This window comes from Leuciscus leuciscus (assembly GCF_965113295.1).
Source record: "Leuciscus leuciscus genome assembly, chromosome: 12".
Taxonomy (NCBI): Eukaryota; Metazoa; Chordata; class Actinopteri; order Cypriniformes; family Leuciscidae; genus Leuciscus; species Leuciscus leuciscus.
The window spans coordinates 32710954-32735656 of NC_138736.1; the positions used below are offsets into that span (position 1 = coordinate 32710954).

The 24703-nt window shown below is 37.8% G+C and overlaps 1 protein-coding gene across 2 annotated transcripts in view; it reads left to right on the plus strand.

Moving 5' to 3' along the window:
* Positions 1-24703, plus strand: part of pvrl2l (PVR cell adhesion molecule related 2 like) — a 145774-nt gene that overhangs the window by 115378 nt on the left and 5693 nt on the right. Inside the window, exons 7-10 of one of the 2 annotated variants that reach the window (XM_082186232.1) lie at positions 20800-20895; positions 21359-21491; positions 21689-21746; positions 22914-23015. In XM_082186232.1, coding sequence (XP_082042358.1) covers positions 20800-20895; positions 21359-21491; positions 21689-21746; positions 22914-23015 — 389 coding nt within the window. The remainder of the gene's footprint in view (positions 1-20799; positions 20896-21358; positions 21492-21688; positions 21747-22913; positions 23016-24703) is intronic. The other variant, XM_082186234.1, reaches the window with a different exon arrangement.

The following is a 24703-nucleotide window of genomic DNA, read 5'->3' on the forward strand; positions in this document are numbered from 1 at the left end:
GTATATATGCATAATTATATTGGTTCTGTACTGAATTGACTTGGTGTTTGAGTTTGCCAAAAGTGAACTTTTCCTTGACCATCACCTGACCAGTGATCGACCAATCCCTGCCTTCATGTTAATGCCACAGTCTATAATCACCACAGCACGTTTCTTTTTCACACACCTTTTGTGTAGTATTTTTAAACCTAATTTTCGCTCGTTTCATGCGTGCCAACTCAAATTCACTCACAATCACAAAATGTGCTCCCTGTGCGCTACACTATGGAATTATGCCACCCATTTGTGCTCTTACTAAAGAGCTGAAAAGAAAACTATGGTATGAAAAAAATAATCTTTTTTTTTTGTGTGTACTTGTAGTGTTTAAGTGCACCGGGAGGGAAAATGGCTGACAGGTTGTCAGCTTGTTTTTAATGGGGCAGTGTTTTCCAGAGAGCACTTTGAGGCGGATCTGCATTGATTTTCGCTTCAAGAGTCTAGTGGCGAAGATTGCGTGTCTGAAATACAGGTGGTACCTCAGCAGTGGAGAGCCGAGGGCAAATATATGTGTGTGTGAGTGTGTGTTCGTGTCTGTTAGTGTTGCAATCTGCAAGAGATGATCTTTGTGAGTGTGCGATTGTGGAGAAAGGCGTGATTGTGAGTTTTATGTGCAGTAAAGAGGAAATACGTGCATGTGTGTGTATGTGAATTTATTACAGCGCCGTGGGCTCTCGGTTTCCATGGTAACCAGATCTGACACACCTCCGAATCAGACTTAGGTATGTCAGGCTTGTGCTAACCCATCAAGGTGTCAGCGTACAAAAGTATGAGTGTGTTTTCACTCTTCAAAGCTTTGCTTTTTAAAACCTCTTCCATTAGAAGCGTCACTTCACAGCTCATATTTTTTGAAATGCGGGCTGAGGGAAGGAACTTCAGTACAGTAGACTTGGCAGACACAGGGAAGGTAGCCTGGGGGAAAGTTACACAAACACACACGGATACACACAGAGTTGTCGTTCTTGCTGGCGTCCGGTGCTTCACCTTATCACAAACTCAAGGTGACCGTGACCAAATTTACATTAATGAGGCGTCAGCTTGTTTAATATGCTAATAAAAGCAACATCCTGCTGTGACTGGAGTGTATATTAGGGGCTATGAATGTGTGTGTTTGTGTGTAGGATCTGTGCATATCCATGGGGTGTTTATCAGCAATTTCCATAGCCTCCCTATGTGTATGTGTTCATAGTTTATAGTGCTTTTATGCTTTTGTCGATCTTACAATGTCATGCGGAAGCCAGTTTTCGCCTCAGAGTAAAAATAAAGGTAGTTGTGAGAAAGTGTGAAATAAGTAGCCACTCTATGAGAAATAAAGTTTCAATCGTCAAAATAAAAACTTGTGCATATAAAGATACAATTATGAGTCGCAATTGTGAGATAAAAAGTTGCGATTATGTACTCTACCTTTCAAAAGTTTGAGGCCAGTAAGACATTTTTTAAAGAAAATAATAACCGCTTTTATTCAGCAAGAATGCATTAAATTGATAAAAGGTTACAGTAAAGACATTTATGTGTTGCAAAAGATTCCTCTTTCAAATAAATGCTGTTCTTTTGAACTTTCTCTTCATCAAAGAATCCTGAGAACACAGTCTTAAACAAAAATATTAAGCTATTTTGAACATTAATAATAATAATTGTTTCTTGAGTAGCAAATTAGCAGAATGATGTTATGTGACACTGAAGACTGGAGTAATGATGCTGAATATTCAGTTTTGATCACAGGAATACATTACATTTTAATAGTTATTTTGAATTGTAATAATATTTTCAGAAGATTGCTGTATTTACTGTATTTTTTCATCATCAGTGGTAGTGTATCTAAAGTCACAATTGTGAAGAAAAAAAAGCATAATTACAAGATATAAAGTGATCATTGTTAGAAACTGGATTTTCTTATTGCAATTCATATATATAATATGCATATAATATATAATATGCAATTATGATGGAAGCTCATGCATATATAATGAGCTTCCATCATAATTGCAGTCAAGGAAACTTGCACTTACAAGGAAAAAGTGGATCATCTGAAAAGGACATTCCGTTCGTTTTAAAGCATCAAATTTGTATACAAAGAACTGACAGACGACTAAACATTACAAACATTATGAATCAGAATCTCCAAAAGTGCAAAATGTTGTTCTAACATCCGACAGGGAACGTTTTAGCAACATGATGACACTCTAAACAGTGAAATCTTCCAGATGGAAACACACATATCAAATGGGCGTGAAGTGTCAATGTGATGGTGACTATTTCATCATGTCCAAAACTCTGGTTAGTGTTTGCAGAGGCTGTAGCAGCACCCGTGTGCCTGACTGCACATAAAATATATAATTAGCTTCTATTAATATCAATGTGCTGTTTACGAGCAGCCAGCTCTTTTTAGCTTTGTCACAAACAAAAAAGGCAACTGCTCTTCAAACAATGAGAGAGGAACACTTCAAAATTTCTTGTGCCATTTAGTAGTAAAGACTCTCCAGATAGCTTTTAGACGACTGAACATCAAAGACGACAATTAAGAGATTATGCCCCTCTTCCTCCTTTTCCTTTAAATGTATTTAGGAATGGTCCTGGGGGCCTGAGCGCTTGGCTAAAACGAGACACTGGCTTGAAAATCATCTTGTGTTACGATCACAAAGCTCCATCTCTTAATGCAGTCTGATCAGAGGTTAATGGGCCTTGAATGTTTACTCTCAGGAGCGGTAAGGTTGGTGTTCTGCGACCATCATCTCCACATAATGTACGTTATATTAGCGGCTAATGATGCTAATAGGGCCGCTAGCGCTTGATGGAGTGCTGAGTGGGATGTCCATTTGTGATGCTGTCCATTTTGAGTGAGAGTGTTTTGTGCTCTGAATGTGTTTGTGTGAGAGCGAGCGAGTAAGTGAGAAAGTGTGGTGAGGCTGTATGGTTTTTACGTAATGGCTGGTTAGCCTCTTGGTTTCTGGTGGTTGCATTGGGCGCGATCAGGCTTGGCCTCAACAACGAGTGGTCAACTTAAAGCTTTTTTGATGAATTATAGATCAATATGTGACCAATTTTAAGACTTTGACTGAGGTAACATTTAACAAGTTAGGTGTTACCTTGTATCAGCTCTTCTGGTTTTGAAAGTAAATGTTCAGCAAGCACGTATGGGTGTGATGTTTAGGTTTCCACATACTTTTGTACAGGTTGTGTATATTGATATCATGATAATTATTCTGTAATTTTATCGAATTTTCCAACATTCATTACGGTCAGGATTGTGTGCCATTTAAATTGAACTGAGAAAGCATTTTGAATTCATTTTCTTTCCCAGAATTCGAACTGAATATGAATTTAGGCAGCAAACAAAGATGTAGAATATCAAGTCAATTAATTTGGATGTTGGTAGAATTGAATTTGAATTGGAGAAATCCATATAACTGTATTTAATATTATTTAAAACACCTTACGGTTTTATAGGATGGATGGATGGATGGACGGAGATTCATGTTCATAAATTGGTTGACCAACTTGACCACTCAAACCTGGCACATCCTATTCTTTTTTATAGCAGATACATTTCTAAAATTTCCACCTTCCATAAGATTCACACTTGCTGCTTGAACTCAAAAAAAAAAAAAAGAAGCTAACCATTATCTCAGACCATTTATACCAGCATAATTTGCAGTTTTATTAGCAATTTGTTTGACAACTGTGGTTGATTTTTCATCATTGCCACTTTTCAGCTTAGATAACAGTCACATTTACGATTTATACATTTATTTTGCCAGCGCAGAAAATCAATGCAAATCAAGTAGAAGCAGAGCTTTTCACAAATGCATTTGAAGATCTTCGCTGTCACGTCACACCCTCAGGCTGCATTCAAACGCACGTACACAAACTTTTTAAAGCTTGTCTTTTATTTCGCCTTAAACCCTTCAGACTTGAACCGCTAGAGGTCAGTTTACCCTGACTTCTCGCTTCTATATGAGAACCACCAGAATGAGTTTTGTTAAGACCTTAATATTAACTTGAGATAAAAATTCAATTCTCTCTCATAAAGAGCAAGGCCATCTTTGCACTCGGGCTCCATTGTGCGCTCTCGCTCCGTATCTCCTTTCAAATCGGGAAGGGAACGCACATTTTTTGATTGGTTTGGATCCCGACTCCTAAAATCATCCGTACACATTCCCTAAACACATGTTTTCTCACAATAGGGAAGAAACAGTCTTTTCAGAATCTACCATACGGTGGATTTTCTTATAGTCACGGAATGGAGCTGGAGATTGAATGAAATGAATATTAATGAAACACATTTTTTTTCTTTCTCTGTTATTGAGTTAGCTTGCAACAAGAAAGAAAACAGTCGGCTTGCATCTGGGGAGCCTTTGATCTCAGTAAGGGTGAGGAGAAATATGTGCAGAGCGATAAAGATGAGGTTTTTCTCTCCGTCTTGCCACTGTTATTATTTATTTCTCTCTTTCTTGATGCTTTCTGACTTGAAGCCTTGTGGGAACTCCCCAAGATTAGATAAGATGATAAGGCCAAATGAGTGAAGTATGTTGCCCGTGCCATTGCCACTGGGCTCTCCATTAAAGCCAGATGTGTGTGTGGAGTGTTGGTGTCCCTGTGCGCCCGCTTCTCTGCATCGCCCGTGGCTCTGTACGCTACATCGCTGGACTGCACACAGCAGCCCGTAATAGAGGTTAAGTGTGCTTCAGGCTTTCCCAAATGTCCCTCCACTCTGTATCTCTGTCGCTCTTTCTTGAGTTCTGTATTGTTGTGCTTAGATGAAAGAAAAGAGCTGAAAAGTCATAGTCGAGAGCTGTTTGCTGATGGATGGATGGATGGATGGATTGATGTGTGTGTGTTTGGAGAAAGCTGGTTTGTGTTTTCTGAAAGCATTTCTTGGTTCAGTGGAGCTGTAGCTGACCTCTCCTCAACCCTTGACCCAGCAACAAAACAAGTACTTGTCTTCCCAGAGCAAAACAAAATAGATGGAAAGATAAACATATTGATGAGTAGTGACAGAGCAGAACAAAGAGAAATGCAAGATAAGAGAAATAATTTGAACATCGAACTAAGATGGCTTTTACAACCTGATGCCGCAAGAGAACCATTTCCATGTTTTAAAGCAGCATGTAATCAAAAGTGACCTTTTTTTTTTACATTCCTACAACACTTTTCCAATCTTTTTGTGCATGACTTTCAGTGCAGATTATTCTGAAGAAGAAAAATGTTTGTCTTTGTAATCTTTCTCCAAAATGTAATATCATGCTGCTTCTCAGAAACGACTTTCCTTTTTTGCTGAGGTCAATAAGCCTGTGTGAGGTATTATTTAATGTTAACCAATAGCTAATTGGCTATTTTGCCATTGCTGTAGCAGGTAATGCGGTAGGTATCTATTGGCTAAAATCTTGCCAGTAAGAGATTTGATAAAGATGTGTGTGACATGAAACTGCTTTGAAGGGTGAATTTCAATGTCATGGTCAAAAAACCTCCTCAAATGTGTGTGTGATTGTGTGGTGTTTCAGGTGGCGAATAGTTCTCCACAATCCACTACTGACTCACATTTAGCTCTGACTCCATCCACTCTTCATGATGCAATCAATTCCTGAATCAATTTTTTCAACTTTCATGTGGAAATACGACACATTATGGCTGCAAATGCCATTTTGACTTTAAAGATGCACTTAAATTGTATTCACTAGTGCTTCATTTTGTACTCAATCTACATACCGGTGCTTCCCTACAGCAGGGTTATGTGTATGTGTTCTCTAGGGGCTAATTAAACAGGCTCATTGGGGTACTTCACTTGCTTTGTGAAACTACAAAACCAAAATGGCAACCTTTTAACTTTTTTAAATAAATTAAAATATTATAGTCTTTTCTTCCATATTGTGATGTTTATTTGAGTGAAACAGCTTCTCGAACAAGAAAAAATGTATGGTGTGAACTGTGAATTGATTTTGTCCATTGGGAATTGATTGGATGGTTGTGGTTTGCTATTGGTTGATCACATTTGAGTGACATGTTGCCTGCCCCACCCTCACACCTTCTCTGACATAATCCAAACCCAGTTCTATCATGACGACGCTTGAAGTGTTTGGCTTGGCAATGTTTATGACAATGTTGATATGTTTGGTCTTGGCAGAATAAGGCCCCGATCACACCTAACGCGTTTTTCAGGTTCGAAAACGCGAGGCACACAGCACTTACCATCACACAGAACGAGCAGTGCGCTGCGTTTATGTTGCTAGGCAACCACTGAAACAGCTGTCCTGTCAGTCAAGTAAACGTCAAATCTGCCTTTTATTAACTTTATTTACTTTCTGTTAACATTGTGGTAGTGACGGTTCGTGAAGTCGTTAAGCTCCTGATAACCCGCGAGAGCACCACAAGTTCATCCTCCATCATCGCACTCTCCGGGCGTTCAAGCAACTGTAGCTTTCATCACTACAACGGAAGGCCCGCCTCTCCATTCATTCGATTGGACAGTGGAAAAAAACGCGATGACGTCGGGCGCTTTTTCCGCTCGGAGTTGCTTTTTTTTCAACTTCAAAAACGCGAGGCGCATAAACAGCGCGCAGAACGCTCATTATTGATGCTTTATCCAAGTGTTTTACCACCAAGCACACAAGCACATTCAGAAATGAGACTGTTATAGCAATGTTGTTTCTGTCAGAATTTGAGCCAGCAAATTGTAGAGAAATACAACAGAAGGCTAAATAAACAGCTGGCAGGAGTGTGCTACTGCTGTGTGTAGCTTATGGTAATGCACTCAACAGAATGAATGATTCTTGAAAAGAGGTACATAGAAAAACCTTTGTGGATGGAGAGAGAACCAGTGCAATAGACGGGCAACCATTTTGCTTAGTGCTCACTCGGCGTGGGGCAACTGGCTCCGTTGCAGATACAGATACTGAAAGCAGATGAATTTATTATGTGCAGCTGAGCTCCAGAGAGAGAGAGCAAGAAAATGAGAGGGGGAATAGAAAATGATTGAAAAACATGGCACAGCCTGTGCTGTGGGAGTTTAAGCACATTAAAACAATCGAGCTATGCCATTTGCTTTGGTGCACCATGTGCATGTTTGGCTCGGAGAGGGCTTGATTGGTGGCAACGACGCTTTTGTTTCTATATCTGAGATGACAAGGCCAAAAGAATAGGTTGAACAGAAAGAGAAATGGAGCGGAGGTGAGTGGGGAGAGATATTAAAGAACCATGAAATATTAAATTCAGAGTTTTGTGGCTATTAGTCCTTGTGCGTTAGCTTTGAGTTCATCTGAATGCTAATGTTCTCGTAAAAGTTGACAATTAATTTAGCCTCAGGACCTGGATTTTATCAATATTTTATAATGTCTTTTGAATTTTGAATGTTAGCATCTGTTTAATTTGCCAACGCTAGTTAAGTCTGATTGGATGTGCAACCTTTGGCATCAACAACAAACAATTTGGGAAGCTTTTTCCCCTCGCTTTTAAAAGTTGATCAGCTAAGTTGGCTATCCTAACTAATAACTTGATCGAATTTTATTGTTTGTATTTAGCTTAGTTTTTTCTTGTGATCTGATCAGAACAGATCTGTGGCCTGACATATTGGCTTTTTAAAGTCGGGATGTTGCGATAGTCTTTTCTTCTCTATTGTGATATATCCAGGTGAAACGGCTTCTCAAACAAGAAAAAATGTAGGGCGTGACTTGATTTTGTCCATTGGGGAATTGATTGGATCATTGGATGGTTGTTGTTTGCTATTGGTCAATCTCATGTGAGTGACAGGTTGTCCCGCCCTCGTGCCAGTAAACACATCATCAGAGAAGAAAAGAGATGACGCTGCAAGACTGAGAGGAAGTTATTTTGATTAAAGATTGTGAGGGCACAAAAATTAAATTTAAAAAATGATGTGCACGGATAAATTATTTATGATAAACACTGCAATATTTAATAAAAAACAAGAATTGCCCATTTTGATTTCATGGTGACTAAACAATGAACAAAACCTTTGATATGTGCACCTAAATTTCATGTTTCAGTAAGAAATGCATCAAGCGTAAGACAAAAAAACAGCTCGGCAAGCAGAATCCCCAACACTGTAGAAATAGGTGCGTTGGATGAGCGTTATATAGAAAAGTGCAAATGAAGAACAAGATGTGGTAAGAAGAGCGGAACGAAGCACCTCATTAATAGATGAGAGTACAGAAAACAGTCATTTCACACAAATTGTCGACCCCGGGTAGGCTCTTGACTTCTGAATTCCAGTGGTTAAGGATAAAATAGCATAGTGATGCACAGAGTGCGCAGATATTGAGATGGGTTTTACATAATACACTACAGTAGACTCAAGAGGTATTCAACGAGAGTACAGGGTCAGAATAACCCATCACATATGATAAAATATACCGAGCGTATCCAGTGCGTGATATACATTAAGGGGCAGCATGTGTTGAGGATTTCAAGGATATTGCAGAACGAAGGCCGGATATACATGTCTCTTAGAGAGTGAGTGATGGGGAGAAATAAAGAGAAATGGAGAGGAGTGGGGAGACCCTGCTGTGCTGCACTGACACTCACAGGGAAAGAGAGTGAAACAAAGACTGACAGAGAGCAGATTGTTCTGAGGGAGAGAGAGAGAGAGAGAGAGAGAGAGAGATATGCCACGGCATAGAAGGGGGTCTTATAATTTGAGAGCTGAGCTGAGTGATATAGCTAAAAAAATATACATTTATATCTAATATTTGTCATCCTTTTTACAATGTCATAATGTTTGATTCAGATTGAGTCACTGAATCATTCATAACCGATTCAATCAAAAAAAAATAATACATTCAGTAACAAAACATAAAGGTGCAGTAAGCGATTTCCGAGAAATGCTGTTGAAAGTGGATCGGACACACACATGTAGCCAATCAGCAGTAGGGGGCGTGTCCACTCATGATTGGGTAGGAGAGAGAGTTAGCAAGATTTTAAAGAAAGACTGTTGAAAGAGAGATGGCTGAGAGACATTACAAAAGAGAAAAGGTCAGAGGAATATCACTGGAAAAAGAAGGGTTACGATCAGGCAAGAGCTTTAGGACCCGCCTTAATATTAGAAAAGCTTTCCAGCGCTGGAGAGACCTAAGCGGGAAGGCCTGAAAACGGATGCCGAGGTTGCGTTGTTTCTGATCTATACGCGAATTACATTGGTTTTGATGTTTCACAGAACCATGCTGTTGTTGTAATGTTAGCTCTAGTAACAGGACAGTTTTGAGTGTCTTTGTTTGTCTGGAGCTGCTGTGCTGCTGGCGACTTATAACCAACTCTTGTGTACTGTATGTTCATTTTCCCTGTCTTTCGTTCGTCATCTTCACTTTATTTTTCACGAAGCATTATTTTGCTTCGCTTCAGCTATGATAAAGAGACATCCACTCTTGCGTTGTGTGTCGTGCATTTTGGGGGCGGAGCAATGAAGGGAGGGGTGTGTTTGTTTCTCAGAAATCTCTTACTACACCTTTAAGATGTTTTTACTCATAGGACCCAATTAAACATCCATACCTGTCAAAAACTTTGAAAATATATTTATATGTAATCATGTAACATATTTAATAATTTTATATACTGTATTTGCACAATTATAACGGTATACAAAAAAAACGGTATACGGTATTACTAAAACATTTTATTACATGAAAAATGCCACATGGAGACTGAATATTTAGAATGATGCAAATTATGAATCATTGAATCAGAGTTCTGAATCAATTAATTGAAATGGAGCTGAATGAGTTTGATCTGATTCAAAACTAATCTAATTTAATGTCACATTCCTTAGGAAACCTAATGGTTGCATTAAAATAATTGTGATATATGCGCTGTTGCTGCATTTTATATTGCCAGAATAATTTGATTTCTTAATCAGCTCAAGTTACAAACACAGACAGACAGACAGACAGACAGACAGACAGACATCTCACTGTCGTTTGCCGTAATCCACAGACAGCCCAAACGCACACAGCTAGGATGAGAGGAGATTAGTTTAGACTCAGAACGATGTGGAAATCTGGAGACAAACACACACAGCACTTCAGACAGCACTGTACACTCATACTGTCAATACAGAAAACCACCTCAAGGCGCTGAATGTCTTGTTTTGACGGTTTCTCAAACTTGTGATGTTATGCGTCTTCTACTCTCAGGGTGGCTGTTGGTTGTATCTTATATCTCAGGTTTTGTGTAAAGTCAGAACAAGTTACGGAATATGATCAGACATGCTGCTTCAATCATCAGTTACACTAAAAACACCACAATCTCTCTCTCTCTCTCTCTCTCTCTCTCTCTCTATACATATATATATATATATATATATATTTCATAATCTTAAAGGTGCTCTAAGTGATGCCGGGAGTGTTGACATTCGAATTGTTGTCAAACAAAACGGAGGCTAGCTAGACCCTCCCTCCTCCTCATCCCGTCTCCTCCCTCCTCCCCTCCCCTCCCTTCCGGCATAAAGGAAAGTCAAAGTAGTCACTAAAAACAAAGTTAAGTTTTACTGATACTTCATTCAATGTGAAATGTCACCAAGTTAGATAAATGCTTTTATATATTGCAGAACAGAATGCAGAAAAAGAGAAACATTGTCTTAAAATCGTTTCGCCACCTGAGGATATAACTATAACTATAGCTCCCATACAAGGACGCAATAATAGCAAGATAACGTTAGCTTCGCGTTTCCCAGTGAGCATAAACAACGGCGGCGGCGTAAACAAATTTAGTCAAAGTTGTCAATAGCCTATAAATGAACATTCAAATCCATAACAAACCGTGGGTGAAAACAATAATTCACACAAATTGTCGCCCTACTGTGAATTTGCTTGACCATTTACAATAGAGATTGATCGCTAGCTGAAACATATATGTTGTATTCACCAAAGCTAACGCTGACTGCATAGTTCTAGCTAATTACATCCTTGTGTTGGTTTGGCGAACATGAACGTCAATTTAGAAAGAAAAATGGATTTACCTGTTCTGCAAAAACAGAGCAACTGAATGTCTGATTGGAAGCCCTTCTGCCGGCGGAGTTCTCGCCACATTTCGAGGGTTTTTCCGATGTAAATTCGGGACTTCGCGCGTTCCTTATCCTTGTCCCTCTTCTTTACAATTTGTTCATCGGAACGTTGTCTCTTTAGTCGTGTGTCGGCCATAATTCAAACTTCCCTCTTCATGCTTCTCTCTCGTCTCTCCTCCACACCCCCTTCATGTCCACGCGCACTAACCCCCAAACCACACCCCTCAAATACTTCTTGTCGGTGATTGGCTGGAGCACTGTTTGTTGTGTTTCGTGGTGCGGGTGAGCCCAGTTTGTTTTTGTTGCCGTTTGTGGAGCCTGTGGTGTCTAGAGAGACCGCGATTTTTTACAGTGTGTTCAGGGGACAGGCAGCTAGCGGATAGTGAGGAGATGTTTGCTGTATGTGACAAAAAATGTTTTGGCCTAAAAAACGCGTGACATCACTTAGAGCACCTTTAATTTGACTGTTAAATGTAAGTATGAAAATGAATATCCATTTTTCATACTGTACATTATAATGCGATGATGACCAAATTCACTTCTAAATAACTTAGCATTTAAAATGATTGACTTTAGTTTTTATTGTTTATATTATTTAAACAAAATAGTATTGAATTTCAGTTGTGCCATCTGTCAGGTATTGGCCATAACTTGATTAATAATTATCAGTTTGATGATATCAGCCAGAATTGTAATATTGGTGCACCCCTAATATAGATTAACATTTTGGCTTTAAAAAAAAAAAAAAAGAAAGTGTGTTCTTTTGCATATTACCGTTTGCTGTGGTGTTTATGAAATGTTCGGTCAAAACCGGGATGCTACAGTAGGTATGCTGCTCGGGTGTAAAATTAATTCCTACTCTTTGAATAAGAGAGTCTCACTTGTAACACACTCATAGTCTAAAGCACTCAGACTAGGATAAAAATGAAAAAGCAAAAGCTTAATATGTCAGTTTGTGGAATGTTTTTGACTGAATTGCCATGATAAAGTACTGAGAACTATGAGTTTTTTAATTAAATGTTATTGATATACTTAAATGAAAATCGTGACAGCAATAAGTCCCTATAGAAATGGCTCCGCTGCCTCTGTCTGGAACTCTGCAGATTTTTATCGTCCACAAAGCCAAAATTGCTCAAATGATGCCATGAAGTAGCACTGGCTTCTCCTACAGAGAGTCCATCAGATATAACCATAAGAGGAGAACCTTAGTGCAAGTCGAGGATGGTTTGTTTTATTAATTCACGACAAAAAAGAAAAAAAGACTGTTTTGCTGCCAGCCACGCAGGTGTTTTGCAACTCCACATGAGCCTGGGCAGCCAAACACACACACACACACACACACACACATACACTTACTCACTTGTCTCAGGCCCAATTATTTATGCATGCAGTTTCCAGGTAACCACTCCATCAGGGAGTTAAGACACCATCTAGTGAGTTCCACCGCTGAGACAGACCTGAACATAAACACATACACACAGGAGTCAAAGACACAGCAAGATATAATATTATGTTAAATCAATCTAAAACTCTTTAAAATGAACCTTTCAAGTCGCTGTGACAATCACCTGAGGGTTGTACTTTTTGATGAGAAAAACACCCAAATATGATGATCCCCTTGGAAGGAAAGAAAAGGCCACTTTGATGTATAAAGAACCGAGTTGTTATTATAACTGAAAACTAAAACCATACAATTTTTTTTTTTTTTTTTTTTGCTACTTGAAATAACAAACCATAACATTTTCTGTTTTCATTTGGTTTAAAAAAATTCAATTAAAATTAATAAAAACTATACGTTTAAAAAAAACTTAAATGACAAAAACACAAAATTACTCAAACAGAAACAGAAAATATAAGCAAAACCTTATTTAAAATATTTATGAAAACTAATAGTGTCTAAATGATTCTAAAATAGCTGCTATTTATACTTTTTGTAAAATAATAAGTGTGATATTAAAGACAACCCTGATAAATTTGGCCTTAATTTATCATCATACTAAAGAACTAATTAAACATGGTATCTTTTTTGGAATGTTAGATATTAGGAGCTCAGTTTTTCTGACTTGCACAAGGACATCTGACCAGAAAAAAAAGGTGTCTACTGTATATGGTTCTGGTCTTCTGAAATCCTTAAAAAAAGATCTGACCTTGTGAGACAAAGTGTATTTTTGGGCCTCAGTGGGTTTCTGAACAAGCTTCGTTTGAATCCGTTCTTCTACAACTTGCTTTTCATTCAGGCAATTCATAATGAAAGCAATTTGGAATGATTGGCCTGTATCAAACTGACTTTAGCTTAAAATTGTTCTGTCCTGTTCCTGAAAAAAGATTCCTCCCCCCATTCATTTGGTTCACTTCACCCTGGCTTTTATGGAAAAAAAAAATCAATCCTACTGTTTTATTTGAAGAGGCAGAAATGCACTTATGAGTGCGAGGAAGAGAAAGAACGAGGGAGGGAGTTTTGCAGAGACACCACAGGATAGATGTGCCTTTAATCCGTTGAGTAGTGCTGGCAGATGGATCAAATATGGAGAGAATTGTACAAACGTTTTTTACAGAATTTGCTGCTCCTCGGAAGAGACTGTTCCTTGACTTGCTTTCAGAGAGAGAGGGAAAGAAAATGTGTGTTGGAAATGTAAAGGATGGAGTTATATTTCCAAACAACATTATTAATTATTAACAAAGGATGTCGGTATTATCATGTACATGTTCAAATGGGACAAACTTAAACTGTTTAGGTTCTTACACTACCATTAAAAAGTTGTTGTTTTTTTTAAACTAAATTAATACTTATATTCAGAAAGGATTCATTAAATTGATCAAAATTTACAGTAAAGACATTTATAATGTTACAAAAGATTTATTTTTCAAATAAATGCAGTTACTTGTCAAAGAATCCTGAAAAAAAATGTATCACTGTTTCCTCAAAAATATTAAGCAACATTGATGATAATGATGATAATAATAATAATATTGTTTCTTGAGCAGCAAATCAGCCTATTAGAATGATATCTGAAGAATCATGTGACACTGAAGACTGCTGAAAATGTAGCTTTGCCATGACAGGAATAAATGACATTATAAAATATATTCAAATAGAAAAATAGTTCTTTTATATTGTAATAGTATTTCATAAATATATCTGTTTTTAATGTAAAACCTTACAATAAGGTTCCACTTGTTAACATTAGTTAACATGAACAATGAATGTTTTAGAATACTTCTAAAATACTTCTTAGTTCATTTTAGTTTAACATTTACTAATACATTATTAAAATCAAAAGTATGTTAATATTATTTAATAAACCTTAACATGAACTAACAATGAACAGCTGTATTTTTATGAACTAATGTTTTCAAAGATTAATACTGTAACAAATATATTGCTCATTGTTAATGCATTAAGTAACGTAAACTAAGACATTACAGTTTTTACTGTATTTTTAATAAAATAATGCAAGTTAACTTAAAGCGGCGCTATGCAGTTTTGCCAATTTCTTTCGCTGTTTTCTCGTTTTTTGCTCGCGGTTTTCTCTATAGAGCTCCCCCTACAGCTTCGGAGTAGATATTTGACAACACTGTCGTCAAAACTCGTTGGCGACTCTCCCCCCTCCCATCTTCTCCCTCTGACATGTGCATTTGTTTTCAAAGAAGCCGGCGAACGCACAGAGCCATGTCCACTGAGGTATGTATGAAACACAGAAGGCTAGCATATAAATGTATGTGTCCAGTGCCGTAAAGCAATTCGTTATATCACGCGATACTTCCCGCCGGCCCAAAGTTGCAAGGGTGTTTTTTCCGCTCACAGGTGCTAGACGGCCACCATTCAACCCGAAAAAAGTCATATAACCATTCCAATGACTCCTAAGCTGTTCAGTTAAGGTAAATTAAGCAACAACAAAAAAACTGCAAAGTTCCCCTTTAACAGACTTCATTAATCATTAAACAAACCCTAAACTTTTAAATATTTCTTCCACTATTTGTTTAGAAACACCAGTCTGAATCAAGTCTCAAACCACACAGCCAATCAAAACATTCTCTGTAAGTGCAGGAACAAATCACAGATGAGTATGCAAATAGGATTTGTGTAAAGGCAAGAATCGACCAGGTCACCAAAATAGGAACAGGGGCTAGCAAAAACACTTTGAGCGTGTGTGTGTGTGTGTGTGTGTGTGTGTGTGTGTCTGTATACATGTAATCCTCTTTGTGGCATTAAGAAGCGGCCGCAGTGGACTGAGCAGGGCTGTTTTTCTGCATGTGGACAGATTTCAGACTGCACATCTCAATTATCATGATCTTTATAAAGCTTTTAAGGGCAGCTCAGCATACAACCTCTCTCTAATTCTCTCTTTCTTTCTAAGTCTGGCGGCTAAGTATAGTGGTGGAATGCTGAAAGAATATGGGCGATAATGGGATGAATCAGAAGTCAAGCTGCTGCTGATAATTATTATTATTTCAACAATGAGTCTTTTGTCAGTCCCTCCAAAATGTCCACCCACCTCTTACACTCGTGTGTGTGTTTTAATTTCCTCCTACACAAGCAAGGTTCGGTGGCCTTGGGTTGGGTGACATCGCAAGGAAAAGGCCTGGGGGGACATGGCAGAAACATAACGGTGTTGAACGTTTTTGAGATATTAGGAAGAGAATTGGCAGTTTTCTTGATTGTGTGTTCCAGTGATGCATTTGATTTCTGGTTCTTTCCTGTACTGTACTTATCATTACATTCCTGGAAATCAATAGATAAATGTCCAAGTCTGTCTGTCTTTCTTTTTGTCATTCCATTGACTCTCCCTCTCTGACATTCCTCTTCTTTTAATAACGGATTCACAAGAAATTGTGGCTTATTGCTGGTCACGGTCTAGTTTTTTCCCCCGTCAGTCTTCATTCTAATGAAATTGCAATTTGGATGATGCACTCAATGATTTTAAGAAGTTCCTCTCAAACAGACACAAACGCATGAGCACGAGCAGCGGTTTCAACAGTAATTTCCTGGTGGCAGTCTATTTTTTCTAGACTCTTCATTCTTATAAAAATTGTCATTTGGATTATTCTCTCAAGGATTTCTGAAGTCCGCCCTCGCCCTCAACATTTCCCATTCAATTAAAAGTCGTTTTTTCAGAGACTTTACAAAACAGTTTTGAAAATTGGTCTTTTATTAGAGTCCTGATTCTAATGAAATTTGGACAGAAGTAATCTGTTATCAGAGGTGACTGTGTAAAAGTAATGTCCATTAGTCCGAAATGTACAGTTCTAAGATAATGCATATCATGCAGTTAGCTAATCATGTCTTCATTTAGGCAGAAACAATGATCTCATTAAAGCAATTATAACACATTGTGATCATTATGATTACAATATATAGAACATTTGTCAGTGGTGCATGTTGATTCAGAGTTGGCATCATCTGAAGGCCTCGCAGTGGTTGGGGTCATCCCTTCGCATCTGAAATCTTTGTAAGGGGCTGGATCCAAACTGGAGCTGGCGTAATACTTACCTCGGGTGGAAATGGAAAATAATTAGCATAGCTGCTGTTCATAACATTCAAGCAAAATATAATCATGTGCATTTTAATCTGATATAACTGGAGTACAAGGTTATTCGGTACATTATGTGAATGCTTGGCTAAAGAGATGCGTCTTTAATCTAGATTTAAACTGGGAGAGTGTGTCTGAGCCTTGAACATTATCAGGAAGGCTATTCCAGAGTCTAGAAGCCAAATGTGAAAACGCTCTCCCTCCTTTAGTGGACTTACATACCAAAAGTTCAGAGTTTTGTGACCTGAAAGAGCGTAATGGATTTTAGGGTGATAGAAGATTGGTTACACACGTAGGAGTTGAACCATTAAGGTCCTTATAGGTCAGTAGCAATACTTTGTAATCGATACAGAACTTAATAGGTCACCAGTGTAGAGATGATAAAATTGGTGTTATATGATCATGTTTTCTTGACCTGGTAAGAACTCTAGCAAGCTGCATTTTAAAATTAACTGTAGTTTATTTATTGAGGATGGAGGACAACCAGCTTGTAGTGTATATTTCAGTCTAGAGATCATGAATGCATGAACCAGCTTTTCTGCATCATAAACGGTTAATATGTTCTGAAGCTTAGAGATTTTTCTGAGGTGGAAGAAGGCTGTTTTTGTAACATTTGAAATATGATTATCAAAAGACAAGTTGCTGTCTAATATAACACCCAGTTCTTTAACTATAGAGGATAAAGTAAAATTGTATTCTAAGAGATTGTTATCTGAATTTAATAGAAGGAAATTACTGGTCATCCAATATTTTATATCTTTAACACACTCTGTCAACTAGGATTATTTAGAGATTTCATCTGGTCGTGATGAAATATATAATCATCGGCATAACAGTGTGAACTAATTCCATGTTTTCTTATAATACTACCAAGAACAGCATGTATTTTGAAAATAGCAGAGGGCCTAAAGCAGACCCTTGCGGCCCTCCATAATTTCGATTTACAGTGTTAATTGTTTGTTTTACAATGTTAATTGTTTGTTTTACAATGTTAATTTGGATAATTCCCAGTTTAAATAAACCAAATTGTAACAGTCAGATTTTAATCACCCTAATGTCTGTCCCTGAATACCAGTATAATTTTGTAGTCGATCTAAGAGTATGATAAACTATATAGTGTCGAACGCAGCACTAAGATCAAGTAAAACTAGTATTGAGATGCAGCCTTGGTCAGAAGCTAGAAGTCATTTGTCCTTTTAACGAGTGCAGTTTCAGTGCTTTGATAGGGGTTGTCAAAGATTGTACATTTACAATTGTATTTCTGATGCATTCGATTTTCTCAGTAAAGAAATTCATTAAGTCATTACTACTAAACTGTGATGGAATATTCAGTTAAGGTGACGTCTGTTTATTTGTTAATCTAGCCACTGTACTAAATAGAAACCTTGGATTCTTGTATCGCATTCTAGGTTCAATGTTTCTCTCTTGAGAGTGTGAGTAAACTGTTTTACCATGGTGCTAGAGGTGTATTAGAGAAGATAGTGCCCATACTCTGTCATTTCATCAAGTTAATTTGTGTTTATGGGAACACTGCTGGCAGATCAGGCAGGTTATTTTTGAATCCATCTATAGTGGTTGGGATAATTGTTCTACCTGGTCGATAAAGCAGAGTGCTATGACAAATATCAGCAGTACGCAGAATGCATGTTACAAGGTAGTGATCAGTGACATCATAACTTGGCGGTTGAATATTTATATCAGTAAGATTGGTTCCATGAGATAATTAAATCAAGTGTATGATAAAACGAAGAGCGGGTCTGGTGACGTTTTGCTTGACCCCAAAAGAGTTTAGTTAGTCTGTAATCGCAACTCCTAACATGTGAATGTTAAAATCTCAGACACTCTGCAAACTCTCTTAGAAAATCAACATAGGGCCCTGGAGATCTATACACAGTAGCCAGAGCAAGAGATAGCAGGGATTTTTTTCTTATCTGAAAGTGTAATATTTAGTACAAGGCAAGCACTTCAAATGAATTAAACCTGTGTCCTGTTTTCTGAGTAACATTAAGAATATCTCTATAGATTGTTGCAACACCTCCACCATGACCAATCAGACGAGGCTCATGCTTATAACAGTAGCCTGATGGAGTAGATTAATTAAGACTGAAATATTTGGTTTAAACCAGGTCTCAGTAAGGCAGATTACATCAAAACTATTATCTGTGATCATTATCATTTCATTTACAATATTGTTTTGTTTTTAGCTTGTCTTCCTACAGTCTTCATTCTACTAAAATTGCAAGGATTTTTCAAGTTCCCTTCCCTCAAGTCCCTCAGTGTTTCTCATTTAATTGCAAGCTGTTTGTTGCGAGACACTACTCAACAAACTAACAATCGGCACAGCACGAGCTACGACCCAAAATAAGCAGCTTCAGAGGAAATTTACCCCAGCCAAGTAAACGCACTGCTAATGTGAGAACGGAGGAGACATGCGGAGGAATAGAAGCTAGTCTAAGCCGTGAGCAGATGAACAGCGTGCGATATATATTCAGGATCGCACGATATACAACAGCCATTTGTTTAGACACATTTGTTATAGATTAAGTTTTAGGTTGCTTTCGGTGCCTGATCTATACTATAAATCCCACTGATACATGCACACACACTGAGCAAAACCCTCTCGCTCGGGAGGACATTGATAATAAATGCTCTTGTTTAATATCCACAGCAGGTAAAAATGATTGCTGAAGGTTTCGTGCTGTGTGGCTATCAGCTTTTATCAAATAAAGACTTTTTTTCTAACATTCATCTGATCTCTCCACTTCGATGCTGCTGTTGAAAGACTGGTGTGTTTTAAGAGTGTCCAATATTGTTTTCGCCCCCCTACAAGTCCTCAGTGTGTGAGCTTTCATGCATTTCTGTGGCTTACTGCCCGGTTTCATCAAGAATCTGTTTTATATTAAAAATGTATGTGTGACCACAAGTGTATGTGCGTGCAAGTAATGAGCACATCTGTTTCTTTACAATCACTGGAAACAGAGTTAATCTGATCCGTCCAAAAAAAGCTGAAATTCACAGAAAGATCACCATTGTGACTTTGCAGATCAAATGTGCATTTAGGAATTTACAAAATGGCAATCCTGGTGGACAGCCGCCGTTACTGCACTGTTGTTTCCGTCCAAACGCAACTGAACTCTCCTACCTCTCCCAGTTGTCATACCTCATTTCAAGAGCAATGGACAAAGTTTCAATAAAATATTCAGTGATGGCAATCCCCCTTTCTATATCTCTCTGTCTCACCCATCTCTCATCTCTTTCTCTCACTTCCCTTCTGTCTCATCAATCGCTCTGAGAGCAGTGGGGCTTACTAATTTTAGCATACCCACCCCAGCAGCAAGTCTCAGCAAGCTTTGCCTGTGAATACCTCATCAAACTGAGCCGCACTACAAAGCACCTTATCACTCCAGCTTTAAATGTCTAACTGCGAAGGGAAAGATAAGGAGCTGTGGTGTATTAGTTCTCAAACCGGATTACTGGTCCGGGGGACTAATGGTGGACATCACAATGGAGATGAAACAGAAAAAAGGCTGATAGACATCTCTTTACACATCCAATTTGGGCCAATTTCAAATGTGGTTTTAAATCTAGTGCAGTTTATATCTGGTATGTGGTCATCTGACCTACATCTGAAACAGGATTGTGCAAAAGTTTGCACTTTATTTTACTGTACGGCCACTTTCAATGTACTTACAGTGTACTTACCAAGAAAGTACAGAATAATATAAGGTAACTACATGGGTTAAGGTTAGGTTTAGGGGTAGGTTCAAGATTAGGACCTAGTTATTACCAATTTATTGTAATCACTACAGTAAGTATATAGCATGTACATGCGAAACGGGACTGTAAAATAAAGTTCTATCTATCTATCATTCTGTCTGTCTGTCTGTCTATCTATCTATCTATCTATTGTTCTGTCTGTCTGTCAGTCTGTCCGTCTGTCATTCTCAAGGCCTATACAACTTTCAAAGGCTTTATCAAGCTAATATTCTTAGTCTGTCTTGACAAACTTTTGACAAAATAGTTTTTCTAGTTAATTTATGAATTACTTTAAATTTCAATTCATTTTAATTCGACTTCCTTACATTCAATCTTGAATTACAATTCTTCTTCATGTTTGCTGCCACAGTCCAAATTCAATTCAAATTCAATTCCTGAATTGGCTAGTTCATTAACAATTCAGTTCTGAATGGCACACAACCCTGATATCAACTATCTGTTTGTCCTCAGAATTCAGTCTAAAATCCCCACTTGGCATTCAGGTGGTTAATGAACGTATGGAAATGCCTACCAGTGCATCATGGAAGCACACACGTGCCACCGCTGGTGAGCGATAAGAACAAGAGCACTTGCTGTTAAATGTATTTATTTTAGAAATGTTAAAATCCGCTGCCTCTGCATGTCAAATGACATAAACCTATTACAGTAATCCTTCCTCATAGTCCCACAGCCTGTTTCATGTAGTTACAAGCTGTTTGGAAAACCAAATGCTCCAAAAGAGGATCGAACCGTGCTACTGAAATGATCCGCGTGGTGCTGACCAACATCTGTGTGACCCGCTGAACACGGAGCGGATCTTTTCACGTGTAATCACAGTCGGCTATATGTCCAGGCTCAGATAGCATATGCAGATATGATTTGATAAGATGATAAAAATCAGTCAGTAGGTCTTGCAGTGCAAATGAAATTCTTCATTCTCTTATATCTGTTTACATGGGTGGTTTGTACTATAGGACACAAAACAAAAAAAACTCAAAAGATAATTGTATTCATCTCTTGCTTGTTGTAGATCAACCTTTACCAAAAGTCACCTCGGCTGGGCCAGTTATCGGGGGCATCATTGCAGCCGTAATGATTCTGTGTTTGATCGGCGCTGGTGTGGCCATGTACCACAAACGCCGTCAGAGGACCGAGAACGGAGAGTAAGTGTGAACGCGCACCCACAAACACAATCACACATTCATGTGAAACATCCTTTTTTTCCCTCTCTTTCTCTCTTGGCTAGAACACCCAAGCTATTTTCATCTCTTTCATTCTCAACTCATCTTAATTTGTGCATTCGCGGTATGGCATACGCTCCACGGTTATTGCTTAACATCTCCTTGTATTACTTTTCCAGAGGCCCCCCCAAACACAAGCCACCTCCTCCGATGAAGTCTGGCAGCTCAACAGAAATGGTGAGCGGACATTTTTTCCATCAGTCACCTCTCAACGCTCACATCAAACATTCTCTTTCAACTCAACGCATTGAGCTTTCTTCATTACACAATGTTGAGATTACTTACAGTTCTCCAGGCTACGCGCGGCAATTAAATCAAAGCTGGTGAGAAGACACATATACATAAACCACCATAAAAAAGATCTTTGAATTTAAACCTTTGAAGAACAAACTTCGTATTGGGACGAGGGAAAATTTGTATTGCTCAAAATAGGGTAATTGCATTTTTTTTTTCCCGGTTAACGATTATTTCCTGTTCGCTTGGTTGGTTTTGGACCACATTTGAAACAAATTTGTATTGTGAAGTATGTAAAAGCAAGCCGAGCGAAGAGAATGAGAATTGCTAATGTTGCCCTCGGGTTACGGTCGAGAAAGAAAGGGTTAACATGGGGGTAATGTGTATTGATTGAAGCTTAATGTAGAACGTGTGGGTGGAGATAAATTTGTGTGTGCATACATGTTTGTGTATGTGTGTGTGCGTACGAGCAAATGAGCCTGTACATCACAGGCATCTTTCATCTCGGCTGCCCTAAAAAAGCTGATTAATTCAGCTGTCAGCACCCTCAAAATATGTGATTATGAGATCTCGCTTCATGTTTGCTGAAAATAGCGGCTGCAGTAAAATATTATTATATTTTTAGCAGCTTATTTCACTGAACACTGCCTTTTACCAGTAAAAACTTTAGATTAGCCTTTGAGACCTGGTAATTTAATACTGTTCAAAAGTTTGGGGTCACTTTTTTATTTATTTATTTTTTTTAAGAAAGAATAAACATACTGTTATTCAGCAAGGTGATCAAAAGTGAGAATAAATACATTTATAATGTATTTAAAAAAGTATATAAAAAATATTCTATTCATCATCAAATCCTGTAAAAATCCAACTTTTTTTTCAACATTGATAATAAATGTTTCTTGAGCAGCAAATCAGCATATTAGAATTATTTCTGAAGGATCATGTGACACTGAAGACTGCAGGAATGATGCTGAAAATGCAGCTTTGCATTCATAAATATATATTAAAATAGATTTATTTTAAAAAGTTGGCAGTTGAGCAAGATTCAGACTCGTCTGCACTAAAATGTGCATGCTGAACTCATCATCTCATGTGTTTGTCCCTCTGTAGCTGAATAAACCTCAGGACAAGGCCACAGCCATCACAGAAACCCAGCCGCTCAGCAATCCCGAGACATACTACTATGAAACTAACTCTGGCGAGCCCGTTACGGTAAGATCCCTTTTCCAAACTTTGATGTGCAATGCTGAAAGCTGCGAATCCCATTCCATGAGCATCCCTCATTCGGTGGCGTCTCATTTCTCCTTTTACGGTGTTGGAATGAATGACTTCAGGCATTCTGAATGACTATAGGCTGTCAAGCAATTAAAATTTTGTATCTAACTAATTACACGATGTGCAGAATGCAGATTAATTAATTGTGAATTAATCATTTAAAGTCATTATTGTGTTAGATGACAACAGCATTGAATAGACATTTAAAAAAGCAACTTTAGAAAGGTATTTTGATTTTATCACACAAACTTTTCAGAAGTTGCATCTGCAGAGGCATTTAGGTATGTCACAAAATCACAAAATTTTGCTTAGGGCCCCCAGAAGCGTCCGGCACTGATTCCATAGGACGAAATCAAGTCATTCCACTCGGATATACGTCACAATAGGGAAGAAATGAAAAGACTATTGCAACTTCTGTTTCATGCCGACTTGAAGACACCCCGTCTTGCAGCAGGCGGCTTACACTCTTATGCTAACGGCGAAGGCTAGTGACTCATAGCGATGCGTGGCATGTGCTAACACTGCCAAAGGGTCTTTTATGTGGATTAATATGATGAGCTGGTTATTTCATCAACTATGATAACCGTAAAGCCAATTACTACAGCGGATCTGTGTATGAAGGCCAGACTCAGAAACGTACCTTTTGTGATAAAGCCCCCAGGGCTTCAGTTTGCGCTTTCAATAACTGCCTGTATTTGTTATTTTAGGTGATTTAGCCAACAGGGTTGGGCATTATTCAGAATTTAAGAATTGGCTCCATTTAATTTGTAAATTTGAATGGAATTGGCCACACCCAATTGTGCATTTCAATAACATTCAACACAGGCACACAACAGAGGAATAATTGTGTGCATCATTAAAGTAATTAATCATGTGTATTTATGTTAGAATACATATATTCTAAACTGTGCTGGAAATAGTGTTTTTCTAAACTTTTAGTATTATTAAATTATATTATTTTAATAATAATATTCATATTATTATGTTTTACATTACATATATAAATATAGAAAACATTAATTTATTATTACTTTTTTAGAATTATTTGTTTTAGAATTTGTTTTCTAGAAATACATGTTCTGTGATCACATATTTATGGGTAATTTAAACTGAATAAAAATGCATTATTAAAAATAACATTTACAGCTCTTTGAATGTCATTTTAGTTCCATTTAAATTTCAGTTCTGCATCTTGTATCAATTTAAATGAAAGAATTTTAAAGGCAATTTATGGCGCATATCCCTGGTAGCCAAGCTAAAATCACTAAGAGAAATAAAACCCTTTTTATATCCTTTCTGTGTCCAGACCTTTATAAAAGGGTTAAAGGACCAGGGGTGAACTGGCATTACCTTATGTTATGACATAAAAAAGAACATTCGCCTCACATAATTAGAAACCAACTTTTGCTTCAATCATTCAGACACCGATTCACACACGTACATGCAAGAGATAGCGATCACACCATATTAACACTTTTAAATTAAATTTTTGCTCACTGAGAGTCAGGAGGTGAAGTGTTCTATCAAATCGTTTTATCAGATGAATCTTCATTCGGTATAAATTAATTCTAATAAATAAGAATGTGTGCTTCTGTTCTCCAGCTATTATACTGATGCTTAATGAC